The sequence below is a fragment of the Vulpes lagopus genome, chromosome 4 (assembly GCF_018345385.1).
Source record: "Vulpes lagopus strain Blue_001 chromosome 4, ASM1834538v1, whole genome shotgun sequence".
Classification (NCBI taxonomy): Eukaryota; Metazoa; Chordata; class Mammalia; order Carnivora; family Canidae; genus Vulpes; species Vulpes lagopus.
Window position 1 is genome coordinate 123,786,128 of NC_054827.1, and position 20,647 is coordinate 123,806,774.

At 40.9% G+C, this 20,647-nt stretch overlaps 1 protein-coding gene across 10 annotated transcripts in view; it reads left to right on the forward strand.

Moving 5' to 3' along the window:
- Positions 1 to 1,779: 1,779 nt before the first annotated feature.
- Positions 1,780 to 20,647, forward strand: part of LDB2 (LIM domain binding 2) — a 373,756-nt gene continuing 354,888 nt past the window's right edge. For 4 of the 10 annotated variants that reach the window (XM_041753187.1, XM_041753188.1, XM_041753185.1 and 1 more), the window contains exon 1: positions 1,781 to 2,226. In XM_041753187.1, coding sequence (XP_041609121.1) covers positions 2,095 to 2,226 — 132 coding nt within the window. In that variant the 5' untranslated portion in view covers positions 1,781 to 2,094. Of the gene's footprint in view, positions 2,227 to 20,647 lie in introns of all 10 variants that reach the window. The other 6 variants (XM_041753183.1, XM_041753186.1, XM_041753178.1 and 3 more) reach the window with 4 other exon arrangements.

The window sequence follows — 20,647 nt, forward strand, 5'->3', positions numbered from 1 at the left end:
CATGCCTGCTAGGTGTTACTTTGCTTCTTCCGAAACAGCCACGTAAACACAAACTCGGGCAGGCACTAAACTCTTGGAGCGTCTTTTAGTTTGGGAATCTAAACACAAGGAGCCGTTAGATTTTGCAGTGGCCATCATTCCAAAACATAAATCAAGCCAAATTTGTTTGAAATGCTGTCTTTAGAAGGTTGTGTGTTTTGACAAACCTTGCAGCAAATTTAGTCCAGCTTTTGGATTTGTAATGAAACCTGAAACCAAGCATGCTGGCTTGCCCTGGGGTCTTCGTGAACAAGTTCCAAGCAGCCTTAGTGTAATGCCTCCCCTAATCTCATCCTGGCAAGGGACATTACTGTGTTGGGTTGCACTGGAAGTTTGGGGTGGACTCTGCAAACATTTCATACAGTCACAGAATAGGACTGATCAAGACAGCATTTTGGGGGTATTTCTCCTCCTGAGTATTCTTAAGAGTGTAAATTACAGAATTAGCAATACCTTATCCCCTGTTGGCTAGTGACTTGGAGATACCCCAAGCCATGATTGGGGCAGAAAGTTAATTAATCTGCTTATTAAAAAGAAGAAATGTCTCATTTGCATGCATTTACATTCAGGTCTTGCATGCATCACCCTTTTTGGTGGTCTCTGCTTCCTTTTCGTAATACCACAGACCTAGCTAGGTATTAGCTCAATACATTTACATTTTCGGTGTCTGGGCTTTGTTTAAGGGTATATGTCTGGTTATCATTGGTTCCAGTAGAATTTGATTGTCATATAGATCATTTAATTCCCTGTAGAGACCCTTACCCCTCCCTGAGCCCTGCAGATTTACTTCCCGTTATCATATACCTCAGTTGCAAAAAGATTTATGTTCTTGACCAATCTTGTAAAATAAAGACCTTGCCTCCATCAGAGTTGGACATGTTATTTGGGGATGAGCCATTCAATTATCTGCAATTTCCTACTCAACTGAATTTTCCATGGTCATTTTTGTGGGTGTTCTCTCCTTCTTGCTTTTCCTATCTCATTGGGAGGTTGGCTTTGGGAATAGCTTTTGGCTTGTTTGTTTTTGTTTTTGTTTCTTTCCAAGAAGGAAAAAAAAAAAAAAAAGCCACTGCCCCATGGATGTAACTGAGGCATTCCACCTTCCAAATGATTGTTTTAACCTGAAAATGCTTCCGTAACCTGAACCCAGGCCCCCTTTAAACCTGCCGGAGTGAAGCCTTTGGAGAAGAGGGGGAGAGGCTGGGAAGAGGGTTGATGGGGAGGGGGTGAAATGCGAGGGTGAGGAGGGGGCGAAATGCAAAGGCTGGAACAAGCCCTTAGAACAACAGCAAGTAAAACCAAAACTATAGAGGGAGATGAGTGCTTGGGAAATCTTGGCATGCGAGTGAGTCGCCGGCTCCGATACGGGGGACCACGGTGCGGTGTTGCTGTATTTTGTAGTAATCACATTTCTGATACATTACAACCGTGTGGCTGTCAGGGGTGAGTGGCTCAGGCAGCGGTTAAACCACCTATATGCTAACAAGCTCAGCAATCAGGTTGTGAGGGGTCCTGGCTGGAGGAAAAAAATTAAAACCAAGCCTTAGACTTCTGTCAGACTGTGAGGAGAATTGTATTTTTGAACTAGTCTACAGTGTGGACAGGAAATGACCTCTCCACAAACTGCTTCTTTAAAAACAAGCAGTGGTGCCTAAAGCTATCCAGCTTCTCTCTCTCTCTCTCTCCCTCTCATTCTCTCCCTCCCTCCCTCCTTCCCTCCCTTCCTCCCTACCAACCTCCCTCCCTCCCTCCCTCCCTGAAGCTCCTGCTCTCTCCCTCTCCCTCCTCTCCCGTGCTCCCTCCCTCCTCCCTCCCTCCCTCCCTCCCGCTCTCCCTCTCCTCTCCTGCTATAGAGGGCTCCAACAGCAGTTCCCAGCCAGTGTGTTCAGCCTGCCTGCCTGCCCGCCTCTGTGTGTGTGTGTGTGTGTGTGTGTGAGTGTGTGTGTGTGTGAGCGTGTGCGTGCGTCTACTTTGTACTGTGAGGAACACAGCCCATGTGCTCTGCATGGACGTTACTGATACTCTGTTTAGCTTGATTTTCGACAAGCAGGCAAGATGTCCAGCACACCACATGACCCCTTCTATTCTTCTCCTTTCGGCCCATTTTATAGGAGACATACACCCTACATGGTACAGCCAGAGTACCGAATCTATGAGATGAACAAGAGACTGCAGTCTCGCACAGAGGTAAGTACTTCAGCCTCGGGTGTGTGTGTGTGTGTGTGTGTGTGTGTGTGTGTGTGTTTGTATTTTTTTTTTTTTTTAAACTGTGCATGGGCTTTTCCTGGGTCGCTGGCTGAATTCTGCGGGAAGTGTCCCACTAGATACTACCACGGACGTGGAAACGAGCGCCAGGATGAATCCAGTAGTTTGGACGCTGGCTTTCCAGGCGCAGCAACTCTTGGAGCTGGGGACAGTTTCTGCCGGAATCTTGAAATAGACAGCCCGGCACTTGATTCGCCTGCCGGGTCTCCAGAAATGCTGGTTCTTCCCCAACTCTGGGGCTTGCAGGCTCGGAAGTCGGTCCCGCTGGCGTTTCGTGAGATACAGTTCCAAGGGATCTGGGGGATCATTTGCATCTGGCAAAAGAGATTTTTTTTTTTTTTTTCACAAATCCCCGAGGAAGTCTGCTTTGACCTGCATTTGCTTTTCAAAGTCAGCAAAATCGAGGTGGAGGGGGCAGCGGGGTAACCCCATACACTTTTCAGAACTAGCCCTGGAGGGACACATTGTTTGTGTATTTCCGTGTGAAATTCAGAAACCAGTTGCTCGGGGCAAGGGGGTTCTCCACTTTCTCTGATCGCTGATGGGAGTGTCTCCCCAGAAGCTCTACCTTCCTTCGGAGCTGGCTCTGCATTCAAGTCAGCTCGAGTTTTGCATATTTGTAATCTTGTGCCTGAGAGAGGGAGCGAGCCTCTGCCTCCCCGGCCAGCAACTCTGGGAGCTGAGAGGAGAACAGGACTTTCAGAACTTTGTAAATGCAAAACTCCAGACTGCCTCCTGCAATTTAAATATTTAATGCCAGTTGACTTTTTCTCTGTGCTAGCTGGGCTGGCAGGTCTTGCTGCTGGGCTGTCCCTTTGCCTGGAAGTGGGGGCTTTGTGCTGAAGTGTTCTGAGCAGGAGTTAGTTGTAGGTGCACCAAAGTCACTTGAGGAAGTAGAAATCGCTGGGAATCCCGTCTCCTCTGCCAGAGTGCAAATACCCAGAGGGTTGATGGCAAAGAGCTTTGGGGAAATAGCTTTGGTGGAATTTTAGATTGGAGGCTGACTCTCAGCTCTGGAAGGGGGACTCACATCAATGTTGTATGATAAAATAAAACATACTTGCCTAAATTGTCAACAGAGCCATGGAGAATTCAGGACGCTTGATGTATTTAATACAGCTAACAAGATGTGACCTGCTTTCTGATTGGCTAACTGCTGGACAAGGACTGATTTTTCTTTTTTTTAAACTGGGTTGTCTTTAGCACTGCTATTTTCTTTATATATTCATACATCATAGAAGTTAAATATCATTGATGATACTGTTGCTCTTCTCAGAAGCCCGTAGCTCTCACAGAAGTGTGAAACCCTGTTTTGCTTAGGGTGCTGACCTGTTGGCAGTAAACGATATTCCTGTGTTTTGTCGTGTGTGTTGCAAGGTTGTATATTTCATTCAGTGTTTTTGGGACTATCTGTTGGATTCTTAAATTCTTGCATAAACTGTTGGTTGTCATAGCCTGCTTATCAGAATTAGGGAGATAGGAAATGTCTTGTACTTCAGATGCGCATTAATTGCCATACAAATTTGGAGTTCAAGGGGTCTTAAAAATACACTTGGTTGAAAACTGGAGAACGAGGGCCATTAAGGCTTGGTTCTTGAGCAGGATTTAAAAATTACCTGCGTCCAGCTTAGGTTTTAGAAAGTTTCTGAGAAGTTGTGGAATGAGGTTTTGCTGCCATCCTCCTTGGTTAGGAGAACAGGCAGTTTTCCTTGATATCTGTGCTCCCTTGTGCTCCAAAATTATCACTTGGTCAGTTCAGAGCTAGGTTATCTGGGGCACTTCCCTGTCCTGGCCCTCACGAAAATCTGCAGATGCAGAAAGATCCCACATTTGTTTCCCATTTGAGAGAAAAACCTTCGAAAAGTTCCCCATTTGTAGTATGTCTCTTAAAAAATGTCACATTATCTTTTGTGAGAGCTGAACTCAAGAACTCCTATCTTTTGGATTATGGGGTATTACTTTTAAAGATTTTCCTCTGAGTAGAAAAAAACAGCTTCACAGCCAAGAAACAGGAGAGGAAAGCTTGCTGTGACAAATCTTAAAGATTTTTTTAAAACCTCTCTGACCATGACAAAAAAGTCCTGTGAACTGTTTTCTGGTACGTTCTAGAGTCAACCCCGAACATTACCCCCCTTAATTAGATCTTTTTTATAATTATCCAAATAATTGCCCTGACACTTCTTTTCTCTTTGCCAAGCAGTAAAAGATGTCATGAACCCAAAGGCCATCAATTTGTTTTCATTTCATATGAAAAAAAGGAGAGAATAAAATAATTTCTCCTAAGATATTTAAATATAATAATAGGTATTAAATTTTGGTCACAGTTTGTAATTGGAAAAGAAAACGTTTAGATAAAAAAAAAAACTTTTCATGAGAAAGTTACATTGTGCCTTCACCGAACTATGTTTATTGATGATGAAGTTGTTCTGAATCCTAGAGACGGTTGAAACAAAATATAATAATACCCAGCAAGAGTTACCAGGTTATTCACACACAAAATCAAATAGATTGTTGAGTGACTCTTGTAACTTAACCAAATGCATTCAATCTTTTTGGCAAGAGAGACTCACCTTTTTCTCCTCTGTCTTCTTTCTGGTTGTTGATCCTATATTACATGGTATTATTTCATTGATTCCTAACAACACACACACACACACACACACACACACACACACACACACACACACAATTTGAGTAAGACTCGCAAGTCCCCATTCCTTTTTTTTTTTTTTTTAAAGATTTTATTTATTTATTCATGAGAGAGAGAGAGAGAGAGAGAGAGAGAAGCAGAGACACAGGCAGAAGGAGAAGCAGGCTCCATGTAGAGAGCCCGACGTGGCACCTGATCCTGAGTCTCTAGGATCATGCCCTGGGCTGAAGCCACCCGGGCTGCCCCCCCATTCCTTTTTGAACATAGACTTGGCTAGGAAGAAATCATAGTAAATCAATGTTGATGAGTAAATTATAATCAAGTTCATAGAAATTTCCTAGAAATTTATGGAATTCTTTATGGAAAGGAAAGAAAGTGGTAAAGAACCATGGGGTTTACCTATCCTTCCATAGCTAACCCTCCCTCCCCCAGGCATTCTGTCCTGTGATTGGTGCATTTCTTCCAATTAAATCAAATCAAAGTCCTTCGGAAACTGGGTAGTGAGAGTTTAAAGAGCTTTGGATTGGGAGGTAATCCTGTTCCTTTCTTGTTTCTGTCACTTCCTAAAACTATTTGGCATAAATCATGGTTCTTCATTTGAAAATGGTTCCTCATTTGAAAATTACCTTGTGGTACCCCTAAAATTCTCCAAAATTTCAAATGCTACAAAAGTCCTGGGTTTGGTTTTCTTTTGTACGAGAAAGTATTGTGAACCCAGCAAGAGCACAGACGTGATTTCTTTGCTCATGGTATTCAGTTCAAACTCACAAACAGTACTGAAAGCAATGAAGTCATAGTGGAGAAAGAGCTGAAGGCAGAGACTCTGCCAATCTTGTTTTAAAGTAGCGCTCGGAGCTCCCAGTTCCTGGGACAAAATAGGTACTCAGTAAACATCTGGTAACTTGCCAGTCAATGAGTCAGTAGGTGGAAGAGGAGAGAGTTTGAGAACTATGTCACTGGAATTAGCACCTTTCCCCAGAAACACAATCCTAGTGCCTCTGGGGTCCTACTATGCCCTGAAGCTGCTTTGGGAATCTGCCTTCCATTCCCCTAAAAGTGTTCATGTGGGGACATTCTCCACCTTTATTTTACCATGATGTGACTTAGGTGCCTAATCTTTGTGGCAAAGGAAACCAAATGTCTAAGAGATTATAGAGCCTTTTAAAAGGAATATGAATGTATCACAGAGCAAACCAAAACAACACAAAATATGTTTTAAATGCTATTGGCTGTTCTGGGAAATAAAATTTATTTGCAACGTCAGAATCTCAGTGGAATTTCATAAAGAAATATGTGGGTGTACCCCCCCCCACCCCCCCGGCTTTAAATGAAATTAAGAGAAACTCTTTGAGCTTTGCGTCACTGTTGGCCACTGTGATTCCCAGGCAGTAGGAAGGGGGTGACATTTATGTTGTGTGTGTTACCATGATTTACCCGACGTCTTCCAAAATTCTCCTATTTGCATGGTCTTGCTGTCCCAGATGTATTTGGGAAGAACACAACTGCCCAATTATATAGTTAGTTTAGCATTGCTCACAGAGTGCAGTCGGATAGGCTAGAAACAACATGGTCTGCAGATACCAGAATTTGTTCTGTAAAAAGCTTCAGTATTCACAAAAAGCAGTATTTTTTTCACTTCCTGAGGTCTGTGAAATGAAAATATAGGTAAAATATGGGACACATCATAGTGACCTCCGTTTTTAGTGAAAGGATTTCACTGATGTTGGATTACTATAGAATTTAAGAAAGTTTATCAAGTTACAAAAAATCTTCATTCTCGTAGATTAACTTTCTGTACCTTTTTTTCTCAAATGACCCAACATGTCTCCATTGCAATAAAGCTGTTTTAAAGTATATATATTTTTTTCCTGCTGGTAATACACTAATTTTAATAAAGTACCACAAACTCCAGGAAAGTGTGGGTTCCATTATGCATTTCTTCTGTTTCGAGGTTTTTTTTTAATTTTTTCCTTTTATCAACATTACACATCCCACTCCAAAAGAGAAAACTGTGATTACAATTGGAAGCCACACACACAAGGTTTTTATTAGAATTACAGTTTTTGGTTTTGCAGGATTTAATATGAACGTGAAAAATGTTTGAAGACCTTGAAATTTAAATCTGCTGCTTGCACCCCTCCCTGCTCAACTCTCAAGCTCCCTGGGGAGGGTGTGGGAGGGGGTGGGGGGGTTCTCATTCTTCTCTTTCAGTTACATTTTTATATACTTCAGTCCCAGGGTTTCACGTTGTAACATCATGTTTATTCATGGGGTAGCTTAGTATCCTTGATGTTCAGACGGAGTCTAGTTAAAATGAGATTAGGTATTTTGGATAGGTGGAAAAACATGAGAAATGCTTTGTGATAACTTGGATTTTTTTTTCCTAGAAATTTAGAAAGAAAAATGCTGCTGTTACTCTGCCTCATATGAATGATTTTCAGTGTTAAACCAGAACTTTTCAAGTTTTTCCGAAGGGGGTTGTGCGGAGTGGGGGGAGGGGGTATTGGTAGTGGTAAGGAAAGCTGTTTTGAAAATGTTAAATGAAACCAAAAGTGCAGTTTTAAAAATGAGAACTTCCAAACTCTTTTATTTTTCAAAATCTCTACATGACTTCAGAAAACAAATCGCAGGACTCTTGTACTGATTTTATTTTCCTGACATCTTTCTTCCCCACTATGTTCTTACTATGGGAACTGTTTTTAATTAAAAATTGCTGCAAACTAACTATTAGTAGGAGGCCAAGAAGGAAAAAAAAAATCTCTCAACTCACAGTCAACACAGATTCTTATCAGTCTAAAATCAATGCACATTTAAATTTCACCCTTTCTGGTGTGTAAATTATGATATAGGATTTAAAACCGTATGCATTTTTTATGCATTTAGCTTTTTGTTTGGGTTTCAGAAAGAAATTAATTTAAATTGTATGGAGAACAGGGCTATAAATCTCCTTTTATTACATTTGTCCACATTAACTCATTTTTCATGAGGAACACAGAACACCTCCTTTCTGAACAAGCAAACAAAACATAAAACAAACAACCTCAAATATCCAACTTTATCCATTGTCAAGAACAAGAGTCATAAATTTATTTGGATTTGGTTGGTGGGTCTCAAAATACAATTGATCTGGGAAAACAGTCTCTTTTTAAAAGTGTCAGAAAACAGAGCTTTAACAAATGTTCAGTTGACGTAGATATTACATATACCTTTGTCATTATCTGACAAAGATATTGCTTGCTTGGTTTCTTTCCTTCTTTCTTTTCTTTTCTTTTTTTCTTTCTTTCTCAGTTCAAGCCTAGATTTTTTTTTTTAAACTTAAATTGTAGAAGCATGAATCTGGACATAGGCAACTATTAATACGTAAAACAAAATCCAATTATTTCTTCAAGAATTGCCATATTTCAGGCAATGACAATACCAGAGGCTGGAAATACAGAGATGATTAGAACATTTTCTGTCCTCTAGAAGCTTACAATTTGGTAATGAAGGAAGACACACAAACTTGGTCTTACAATGAGGTGCCATGAGAGATTAATACGTGGTGTATTATGGGTGTGTCCACGTACTGAGGGGTAAATGCCCTTCTGAAAGGTGGTCAGAGAGAGTAGCTACATCTATGGGCTGCTTACTATGTGTGTTGAGCACTGTGCTGAGTGCTTTCTGTACGTCAGCTCACGGAAGCCTCATAATCACCTCTGGAGGTGGGTGCTCTGATTGCAGTTTTACTGAGGAAACAAAGGGTTAAGGAAATTGTCCAAGGTCACACAACATGCTAGTTCAGTTTTAGAGGTTGTGCTGTTAATTTCTGTGCTCTAGCACCTCTTGAGAGAAGTACTGGCTAGGATTCTAGTTTCACCTGTGGAAACTTATTTGGTGAACAAATTCATTTTTTTTCTCCCTAAAACAGGTTGACTTTTGCAGTGGTTGGAAAGGTGACCTCATCTATCTGACTTGATTTGACTGTTGTCTCTCAGGTTTCTGACTGATTTTCAAAAGACACCATGTGAAATTTCTAAGGATGGTGCAAAGAGCTAGACAATATACCCTGGTTATTGAGAAAAGAACCGAAATGACACTCCCTCTAGAAGAATGAGTGTCTTCAATATTCACTGAAGTGATATTCTCTGAAGAGTCACTGGACTGATTGTAGGATATTATGCATAATCATCTAAAAGTTTACTTTTTTACTTAAAAATATTTAGGTTTCCATCCAGGGCTTGGCTCTTCTCAGGCATGCTCTGTGGAAGATGGTGTTTTGTCTTAAACAATGAAATACTAGGAGATTAAATTAGGATTAGACTTTGGGATGACCTTGGCTTCCTTTGCATGTACTCATTGAACAATCTTAGGGAAAATAGAGGCATACAGGGCTTCCTGCTCACCAGTTTGATCCTCTTCTAAGAGGCAATCTCCACCCTCTGTGTCTCTGCCTTTCTTTGTGGGAGGTGATGTCCCCTACCTACACGTGTAGCCTACTTCAGGTTCCAGTGAGGCCCTTGCCTTTATAGTAAATGCCTGCCAATTTTTGGACATAGGATGGATTTCCTCATTTGATCTACCCCAAACCTGAGATGCTTGCATTCTGGTTGTCCTTTAACAGATACCAGAAAAGTGAAGCCCAGAGACATGTAGACTGAGTCCATACCTGGGCATCTCTGGGGGCCACATCTTCTGACTCCCCACTTCAATGTTCTCTCCCAAAGCATGTGTGTGGTACAGGCCCCATGCACTCCTTTAGAGGCCCTGACTTGCCCTCACTTTGCCATCACTTTTGACTTACCTAATTTGAAGTTTTAGTCTTCCAACTAAAAACAGAAGGCACAGTGTTAGAGATTTTTGACAGACCCCTCTGAAGAAGAGGGAGCTACTCTGTTCTGGTGACATCACAACACCATCCTCTCTTTTCCGGGTTAGGATGGTTTCCTAACTGCCCTCCCTGTTCCCTCTCTTCATCTTAAAATCTATTCCCCATGAGCAGCCAAAGTGATATTTTTGAAGCATAAATTGGATCACATCACTTTTTAGTGTTCCCTTACACCCAGAATAAGCTCCTTGCTTTAACTGTAAGAATGGATTGATCTGCTCCTTCCTGAGATCCAGTCTTATCTCCTTCCACATGTTCTGCAGACTCCAGCTACAAGGAGCATCTTTGGATCTAATAACTCTCCGAGCTTGTCCATATCTCAACACCTTTGCCCTCAGCGGTGGGATGGATATACAGATTCCTCTATAATAACCCATACAAGTATTAGAAGAACTAATTTGAATTAGAATTTGACATGGTGTCGGTTTTATTTGCAGGTAATCAATTAAATATCCCAAAGAAGGTAATCACAATGAAGGGTGAGAGTCCCAGCACTTAGGAGATCCTCTCCTGACCAGCTTAAATGTCCCCTTCACAGAGTAGTTTTCCTGGATCACCTCAATTAAAATGACCTTCCTTAATCCCATTCACTTTCTATCACATGTCCCGATAATTCCTGATAATTTTCTTCATAGAAATGGTAGCAAACTGATATTTTCTTGCTTCTAGTTTATTGCTTAAATATCTGCTTGTTCCCTATGGAATATGAGCTGTGTGAAGGCAGAGGCCTCATTTGTCTTATTTGCAGTTGTCCCCTCAATCCTCCCCAGCACACAGTTGATATGCAAAATATATCAGTTGAATAAAAGAAATTCAGTTGTATCAGTACCATTCAGAATGACACTGGATCTTGAATCTCACCAAAGAATCTGTGAGCCTAATAGCCCGGTGAGTGCTCACTGATAGAATGCTCAGCCAGACTTGCAGGGGGAAAAAAAAGAAAAAGAAGGCTGGAATGAGAAGAAAGGGTTGACCTGAGAATTTTGCTTTCTGGGTGTTATGAATCTGTTGGGAGTCTCCTGACTTCTGATTAAAAATATTTACACTTATCCTAGTGTTTTTTCTCACTTGATATATCTACCACTTCTCTCTCTTTGGGTATACCAAGGGGCTCACAGCCATGAATTAGGATATGAATCGTGAGTGTAACTTATATTTCCTGGAGCACTTTGCACTTTGGGAAAGGGCTTTCAGGGCCATTAATTAGCTATTTGAAGTGATTTACACAACAGAAAATATGGAAAGTTATGTTAGTACGTGATGTTGTGGTTTATAATAAATTTGTGTTTGCTAACTGTAGTGTGAGACAGAGATGCTCTCCCCAGTTGGATTGTGTTTGTGTATGTGTGCACCTTCTAGTTAGGAAACATGCACAGTATTTCCACCAGTGCTTTTTTCCTTTGGAGCAAAAAGAGTGACGTCCCTGGAACGTAAAGATCTGAACGGAAGTATGACCTATAACAAGTCAGATCTGGATCCAAACCCTGGCTTGCCTCTTGCTTGTTCTGTGATTTTAGGGAAATTTCTTAACTTTTCTGTTTGTTTTCTTGGCTTGAGTTTTAGCTTGGGAGATGAATGGCTAATAGATGTAAAATGCCTGGTATAGGGGTACCTGGGTGGCTCAGTTGGTTAGGCATCTGCCTTCTGCTCAGGTTGTGATCCCAGGGTCCTGGGATGGAGCCTTGCACTGGGCTCCCTACTCTACCAGGAGCCTGCTTCTCTCTCTCCTTCTGCCTGCTGCTCCCCTTGCTTGTGTTCTCACTCTATCAAATAAATTCAAAAATATCTTAAAAAAAAAAAAAACCTGGTACAGTAATCTCCCCACTCTCCCACCGCAGTTTTGCTTTGCTTAGTTTCGGTTCCATGCAGTCAACCGTAGTCCAGGAGCCGATGATCCTCCTTCTGCTATATTGTTAGAAGGTCAACAGCAGGCTAATGCTACATAGCAATGCCAGCGTCATTCACCTCACCTTGCCTCATCACATAGCCATTTTATTATCTTATATATCCCCGGAAGAAGGGTGACTGCAGTATAGCAGATATTTTAAGAGAGAGACTTCATTCACCTAACTTTTGTTATAGCATATTGTTATAGTTATTTTATTATTAATTATTGTTGTTAATCCCTTACTGTGCCCAATTTATAACTTACACTTTATCCTAGGGGTGTATGATGGGAGAAAACGTAGTACATATAGGGTTTGGTACTCTCCATGGTTTCAGGCATCCACTGGGGGTCTTGGAATGCATTTTTCACAGATAAGGGGGGATTTCTGTGTATAGTAAGTGGTCAATGAATGGGAACTAAGATGAGGATGGTGATGATGATTTGAGGCCCCTATTCTCTATCCTATCAGCAAATTAAGTCGCATAAATAAGTAAGGCTGCTTGATATCCTGAAAATATCTTTACAAATTAAAAAAAAATTTTTTTTTTTACAAATACTTTTTACATAGTTTGTACTAGCACATTGCAATCTAATGGACAAAACTTGTAATGATGTTGTAAGACTTATCGATTCCATGTTCTTATATAAGATAATGCCATCAGGGTTTTTCACTGTTACATAGTAGTGCTGACATAATAATCTTATACCTTCTTGTGGCCATGATCTCCCCCTACATCCAGGTTATAATGATCTCTGAGATATACCTATAGTTAAGGACTAAGAATTGACCAATGTGTGGGACACACACACTCCATTCTGTTGGGAGAAAGCTGTGTTCAGGGTTTGCTCCTGCTTAGATCAGCGGAGAGAACAGAACGTCGAAATATTCTCTGGTACCAGCAGCACCTTTGCAGGGCCACCTAATGGGGGCCCCAGGGAGGGCCGAGGAGCACACACCTGCTGTCCTTGACTGGCCATTTCGTCTAAAGAGGCGCACTTCTCAATATGCGGCTCTGCACAGACTTCTTCAAGGGAGCTGCGTCAGCACTGGTCGGAAGGAAGCCTGAAGCACCACCTGCGTGTCTGGACTGCTAACAGCCCTGCCAATTGATCCACTGTGACACCTTGTGGCTTACTCCTTAACACAGTGAAACTGCACTCGCGTGGAAGTGGTGGTGCGCTGAATGGTGCCACGCGGTATCGTGCTGGCCAGAGGGATCACGTTGATGGGTAGGAAAGCTGCCTCCTTCCGCTTTCCTTAGAGATGCACCTGGGTATTAGTGTGCTCATTTGTCCCATTAATTTCAGTGTAGGGCTTCCTTGATTTTTCATTATTGAATTCTTTAAATTACACATACCTTCCTACACTTCATCTCTTTGACCAGGTCATTGGTGATTTTTATTTAGAGTTCCACGTTAATAATTTTTTATCAGTCTTTCTAGTCAAGTATCTTGCGTCACTCAAACATTAAATAGTTTGCATATATATGTGTGTGTGTGTATATGTATATATATATATATTTTATTTTTTGGAGAGGGTAGTGCTTGTTAAATTTTGCTTCCCAATATGGGTCATTTCTAAGGACTCATGAAGATTTTATCTTGAGACTGAAAATTATGTTGACAAGCAAAAGCTAGTCAACAAGGCAAACCATTCATTCGATGGTACACACATACACAAGTCTTCTTATACCTTCTAATTTTAGTCATGATTATGCTGCAATTGGTTAAAATTTCTTGCTTGAAATTGAAATTAGGCAGTTGGTACATATCTCCTACCTTTGAAAGGTTTTGATGGAGAATATTTAATGGAGCCTACCATTCTCAAATTGGCTGAATCTTAGAATTTCAGAGCTGGAATAGATATGAGAGGTCATCAAGTCCAAGCTTCTGATTTTGGAAGTTCAGAAACCAGGCACAGGTGGGACTTATCTGGACCTTGAAGTTTTGCTAAATGGTCTCAGGTTTTGTAAATCATAACACTTGTTGCCTGGTAATAACCAGGGACTGGCCAAATTAAACACTCTTACCAACCACTAATTTGTTCTTCAATCTTGCAAAAACGTCCGTTTCAAACCATTTTCTCCTTTTCCAGTTTTCTGATTGCCCTAAAATAGTATCAGTCTTTAGTATCATGCTACTGATATTGAAAAACACAACACTAACCTACCTTGTTTTAGAATGTGTGATTGCTTTCTTTGCCAATTTATTTAAAATTAAATTGTGTGTGCTTTTCTGATTTTAAAATTTTCTGATTTTAAAAACATGATACATCATCAATATGGAGTATTTATAAAATACAACAATGTGCAAAGAAGTAAATACAAATTTTCTCTAATTCTACTATGCAAAAAATTGCTTTTAACATATTAGTGTATAAATGTAATATACACAAGTATATACGTCAACCTTTTCATGTCTGGGAGCATTTTGAACACTCTTTTGAATGTAGCTCTTTGAACTAAAATTATGAGTGTTTCACCATGCTCTTAAGCCTTTTAAAAATATATTTTGAGTTGTCTGAATTCTTTATACTTATGCTTATGTTTTAAAAATTAATACCATAAAAAAAAAATTAATACCATATAAATATTTTAAAAATTATCTGGCTCCTTTGTACCATGATTTAAACTCAAAGAATTAGTATTTTTAATAATCAAGCTTATCTCCCAGTAAGATAGGATGCCGGTACTAAGGATTTAGCTATGGTGACTATTATGATTACTGTTAGCATCTAATACTAGGCAGAAATCTTCACCGAGTGTTCCCTGTCTCCTTTTAAGGATTTCCCCTCCCATTTGAGGACAGATGTTTTTTCCCCCTTGTTTTTCTTTCTCTTGTATTATTTCTGAGTCAAGAGGCAGCTGGCATGCAACCTTGTGCAAGGTCCATAAATCAAAAGATTTTTTGCACAATTTATACTGGGAAGAAGGAGCTTGAATTAATGTTAAGAGTTAGTGTTGATCTAGAACCAGTAGGTTGAGCTATAGCAAGTTAATTTATGACACTGTTTGAAGGACATATATTCGATTCAAGGAGAAAAGTGAAATCTCAAAAAGTGAGCTATGTCATGAGTTGTATGCAATGTTATCTTATTTTCTCCATTGGATCGAAGAGATCCTTGGGGTCAGGTACTATCTTATTCATGTTTGTATCCTTCGTGATAATTTACATTCTCTGTTCCAATAGTGGTCTTTTTTTTTTTTTTTAAAGGCACATTTCACAGAGGCAGACATTTTGTAACTAGATTCTGAGTTCTCACTGTTTTAATATGGGTAATATGCATTTTATAAATAAGCTTCATACACATATGCTTCTATGACAATGTTGTGGTGTGCAGTATTGTCCCCTACTACAGCACTAGCATTAAATGATTAACTTCTGGAGTCATGCAGATTTATGTTTCTTACTATTTGTATGACCGTGAGTGAATTAATTTACCCCTTCTTGTCTCAGTTGCCTTCTTGGGTAATGTAGGAGTGATGATAGAAACGAAGTCTTTGGGTTTTTATGAGGACTGAATGAGATCATTCTTATAAAGTAGTTAGCATAGTGCCTGTCCCCTAGAAGTGTTAACCACTGTTATCATGGCTTATTTGTTCCGTGGATATTGAGCACCTACCTTATGTGGTCTTACTGGTCTAGAGATGAACAGGGTGGCATCCCTGTGGTGAAGGAGCTAGTGAGAGCACAGTAAGGATTTATGGGAAGGAGGGTGTTGAGGGATGAGTGTGGGGTCTGCCAGTCTGAGAAGGATGATGGGAAGGTGGTTTTTGGCAGAAGGAATGGCACATGCAAAGACACTGAGCCTTGAAATGTGAGTGTCTGTTTGATGAAGGTGAGGATTTTAGAATGACTGCGGCTTAGGGTCTGGGGAGTCTGTTCATTATATGCAGGTGGGGTTGGCGAAGGTAGGAGATAAGCCTGGAGAGGAAGGTGGGAAACAGATGATGAAGGTTTTGGTATGCCACTCCAGGACCTTTGGTCTTCATCTTTCAGAGACTATCTATTGGACTTACCATGGTGACTACAAACAGGGCCCTGATGTGATTGGTTAGTTTCTCTGTGCTTTGGTTTCCTCATTTGGAAAATGATACAAAAGTAGTTCCCCTCTCACACGATTGTTTTGAGGAATTTAATGAGGTAAGGTTTGTAAGCCCTTAGACCAGCACCTCAGACATAGTAGGGATTAAATCAATATTAGCATCTACTGTACGGACAAAGGGAATTGATAAAAGATAGTTTTTTGCCTGGGTGGTGTGTGTGTGTGTGTGTGTGTGTGTAACAATTTGATCTGCTTTTGGGCAAGATCACTCTGGTCACTTTGTGGAGAGGAACAAGCCGTCTGTCTTGGAGCATATTTGTCTGCTGAGAGAAAGGAATCGGTGAATGGGGAGATGCACAAAGGAAAAATCACACACAGTTACTGGCTGACTGAGCTATTTTTAGCCTAGTGTGTCTGAAGCAAAGGATGGATTTTCATGGCATTTTTTTTTTAAAGATGCAAAATTACCGTAAGCCAGGGTTATGTAACTTGCCCAGGGACACTTTAATTGTCCACCAGTGAGGCCCATGATGTGGTTCATGAAACTTTTAGCAGTCATTTTTAGAGGATGGGTCCCCAGGGTCTCCAGCCTGACTTTTTTCCCTGCTTTGCCAGAAACGGGAAACCGGAAGTAATGGCCTATGCCTTCTGGGAAAAACCTCCTTACATGGTAGCCAGCCTGGCACCAGGACCCCATAGTGATGTGACAGTGAGTCAAGTGAAAAGGCAGAGTGGGAGAAAGAAGACAGAGTTGAAATCCTACCCTATCCAGGACATGTAACGTGAGTCTCAGAGACTCAGTTTCCAAAGTGGCAGATTGAGAACAACACTACATCAATGTCAGGGACATCTTGAACACTAAGTGGGACCATGGAGGTAAATTGGCAAGATTGGGATGGTATCTGGTAGCGACCCTTCCCTTCCCAACATGGCGCTTCATGTGATGTCTCGGGTCCACAGGCTTGGTGTATTTTAGGGGTGGGTTTCCCATAACTCTTCTCTCTAAACATGAGCCTATGGCTTTGGATAAATCTTTCTTTTTTCCTGAGCCTGTATCCTCTCCCAACAGCTCCGGTGTAGATGAGATGTGAATGGCAAGGTTCTCTCATTGGTCCCAGAGTCTCTGATTCCCAATAGATGGACAGTTTGCTTCTGTTTTTAATCTACCACATTAAAAATAAAATCAGGCTAAATAATGTGTTATTGACTCCCTGTCAAGTCTCCTGTTCTTTTTCTCCCACCCTCATTGGTGAAGGGAACTTGCTGAGTCACAGTGTCTTGCTTTTCCACACCAACTGGCTGGAGCTGGAGAGCCACACTTCTCCCAATGCTCTGTGCACCATTGTCTTAAAACCTGCACATGAAAGAAGGTCCAGGGATTGTTTTTTCTGGTCATCGTAAAAGAACTTCGAAATGCAAATGCAGGATGTACTGAAATTACAGAGATCAGTGGGTGCCCTGTACTGTCAGGGTTTTTTTTTTTTTTTTTTTTTTTTTAGAAAGGTTAAAATTCATCTGAACCAAGACTAGAAAATAAGCTTAAGGTGTTAGGTTATTCTGAAAAGACTGTTAATGCCTGTTGGCTAAGTGCATTAAACTGCTTTGAAATGATCACTTGTGTGTACTATTTTAAAACCTGCTTGCTGGGATGGTGATTTAAACCTGTTTTTTTCTGGACTCAAAACTTCGCATTTGTCTGTTGAAAAAAATACTGTATTTGAGATAAATAAATATTAAAATATAGTTTATTATATTTCCAGGCATTTGTCTGTAAGGAAAATATGTCAAGACACTTATAGTTAGAAACTGAAATCTCTGCCTTAATTCACTCCATCGTATTTCCAAAGAGCCTAACCATATATATAGTATTACCAGGTCTCCAGAGACCTCCTTGAAGGGATACCAGATACTCATGGTATAACAGGAGAGTGGGAGGTGGGGAGAAAATGGTGGGGAATGGTTTCCAGTCCTAATTCTATATTTCCTGTGATTTTTTTTTTTTAATGGAAGCAGGGGAAAAGGAGAGACGAAAGAATGCTGTTACTTTTATGACAGCTTTGATTCTAGACTATTAAAGAAGTAGCATTTACTGTGGCACCCTGGAGTTTCTATGGTGGGATTGCATGGCTTATTCATATCTCAATAACTTATTGAGCTTTTTTATTATGTGCTTGGTGATGGAGGATGACAAGCAAGCCCTGCCCTCAGGATGCTCATAGCCCAGTGGGGAAGACAGCCGGCTAAATAGATACTTTTGGTGAAAGGTGACCAGAATCCTGATGGGCAAGACTAGGCTGTGGAGAGCAGTGAGGATGGACATCATCCCAGCAGAAAGTAGTATTGGGACACACACACACGTACATATGCACATAAGTGCACATACCCATACATGTGCACATTTCACACTCTAAGTTGCTTATCATATGTAGTAAATTGTGACCCAAATATTCATATTTTTAATCTAGGGCACTCCTAACTTTTTGACAATGCTGCATATCTGGTGATCTTTAGAGGTATTAAGCTGCTTAAACATCCAAACCTAGGGAGATAAAGCCATGAAGTATTAAAGTGATGGCTGCAGCATTAAAGTGATGATGGCTGCAGCATTAAAGTGATGATTGCAAGGAGGCCCTCTAAACCTCAGATGAGGGAGAGAAAGAAGGCAACCTCTCTAAGCCTACTTCAAAAGCCAAGATATAAAAAAAATAAATAAAAAAAAGCCAAGATATAGCAAAAATAGTCCTTTTGTTTTTCCTTGGCCTTGAGAAATTGTTTGTGTGTAGGGTAGAAAACTTCATCCTTACCACGTTGGTGATTGTAGTAATTTTCACGAAACTTCTAAACGTCTAAGTTGTTACTTAGTGAATCTAAAAAACCAAAAACAAAAACAAAAAAACCTCTTCCAGCTATGGTATCTACTTAGACAATGCTGAGAAAAATTGAGGAAGAAAAAGATCATGTGAAACCTTAAATGGTTAGGAATCCCTAAAACTGAAGGCAGGGATTTAATAAGAATAAAGCAGAATCTCAGAATGCAAGAGCAGGAACAATGGAAATCGTAGTGAACATTTACTGAGTATTTTGCTGCATGCCAATCTCATAGCTAAGTGTCTCAATTAAGTCACATACCAATAGTAGTATTGGTAATATTATTAGGTACTAATAACAGTACTACTAGGGAGTATTATTACCTCCATTTTTCCCGTAAGGACACAGAGGCTTTAAGAGGTTTAGTAATAAGCACAGGGTTTCACAGCAAGCAAGAATCCCACTATGGCTGCACTCAAGTTCAGGGTTAATCTTCACTCTTTAATTCTACTGACTCTCCAGATAGTGCTCCACTTTACAGATGAAGAAACTGAGGCCCAGAAAAGTTACACAGGCCTGTGGTCACACCGGGAGGAGCCTTTTTCATTGGTTGATGATTTTGTCTTCAGTTCTTAAGTGGGAACCAGCCTGTGTACACTGAGAATCCACTGCGAGTGTCACATCACTGTGAATGTCCTATCACTGTGGCCTTCTTGAGGTCACGGACCACGCTTGGCTCATCTTTGTGTCAGTGCTATAGAATGCAGAGCCAAGTGCAGAAGAAATGCTTTAGACTGAATGAAGAATATGAGAGAAGTAGCAGGCTTGGAATTTTGAACATAAGTAACTGTAGACTCCACCCAGCACAAGCTTGTCTGTCTTTCCAGGCATAGCAGCCTATAGGATATGTTTAAGTGAATTAGTAAAAGGTGCTCCCTCTAGGTGAGCCTACAAAGGGAAAGCTTTCTGGTTTTCCTGGCAGGGACAAGCTCCATAGGACTTTGTGAAATATTTTGGATTTCAGCCTCCTCTTTCTATTCTCTTGGCCAGCTGTCTTTTTGCAGTGTGAAAACTGCTCAACTGTACAAGGAGGCCTGTTTTTATTTAACTTAATCATTCAGAATCTAATACAGGACCTGGAATCTGTCTGATAGTCACTAAATATCGATTGAACACATGAAGCATTTTAAAGAAGTGCTAAGTTGTCTTCTGGCCTTATAATGCAATAACTACAGTAGAGTGTTTGGGCTGTGTGTTGTGGAGGAGGTTGGTGTTGAATTGGTTCTATAAGGAATTATAGGCTTGGGATTTGTTGAAGGAAGAAGAAGGGAATCCGATTTGGAAGGGACAGAGGACTAAGATGCCACCAGGCAAACAGATGAGGGGCTGGAATTGGATATGGGTGGCTGACCTCAGCTCAGAGAAGTCTCTGCAAGTGTGAAGGCAGTTGCACATCTGAAAGCGGTACCAGTCTCATCCATCCCATGCTTGATCACCATGTCCCCAGAATGCAGTGTGAACGGGGCTTCATGGACTTGTTTAATTTACTTCTTGTTTCTGAGGGAGACGCCCTACCTTCTCTGCCCACTCAAAGTTCTACGTAGAAACAGAACTACTAGGATCTCTCTCTCTCTCTGTCTCTGTCTTTATCTCTATCTATCTAGGAAGACATTAATTATTATAAAGTATTGGCTCATTTGATTATGGAGGCTGAGAAGTCCCATGATCTGTCATCTGCAAACTGGGGATTCAGGAAAGCTGGTGGTGTGGTTTGAAGACTGGAGAGCTGGAGGGCCGATGGCGCAGATTCCAGTTGGAGGTCTGAAGGCCTGGGAACCAGGAGCCCCAAAGGTGGGAGAAGGTCATTATTCTAGCTCAATGAGTCAGGCAGTCTATCAGACCTTCCTCTGCCTTTTTGTTCTATTCAGGCTCTCAACCAATTGGATGATATCCACTCACACTGCAGAGGGCATCTGCTTTATTCGGTTTTCGGTTTACCAATTGAAATGCCAGTTTTGGGGCCCCTGGGTGGCTCAGCGGTTGAGTGGCTGCCTTCGGCTCAGGGTGTGATCCCGGGATCTGGGTTGG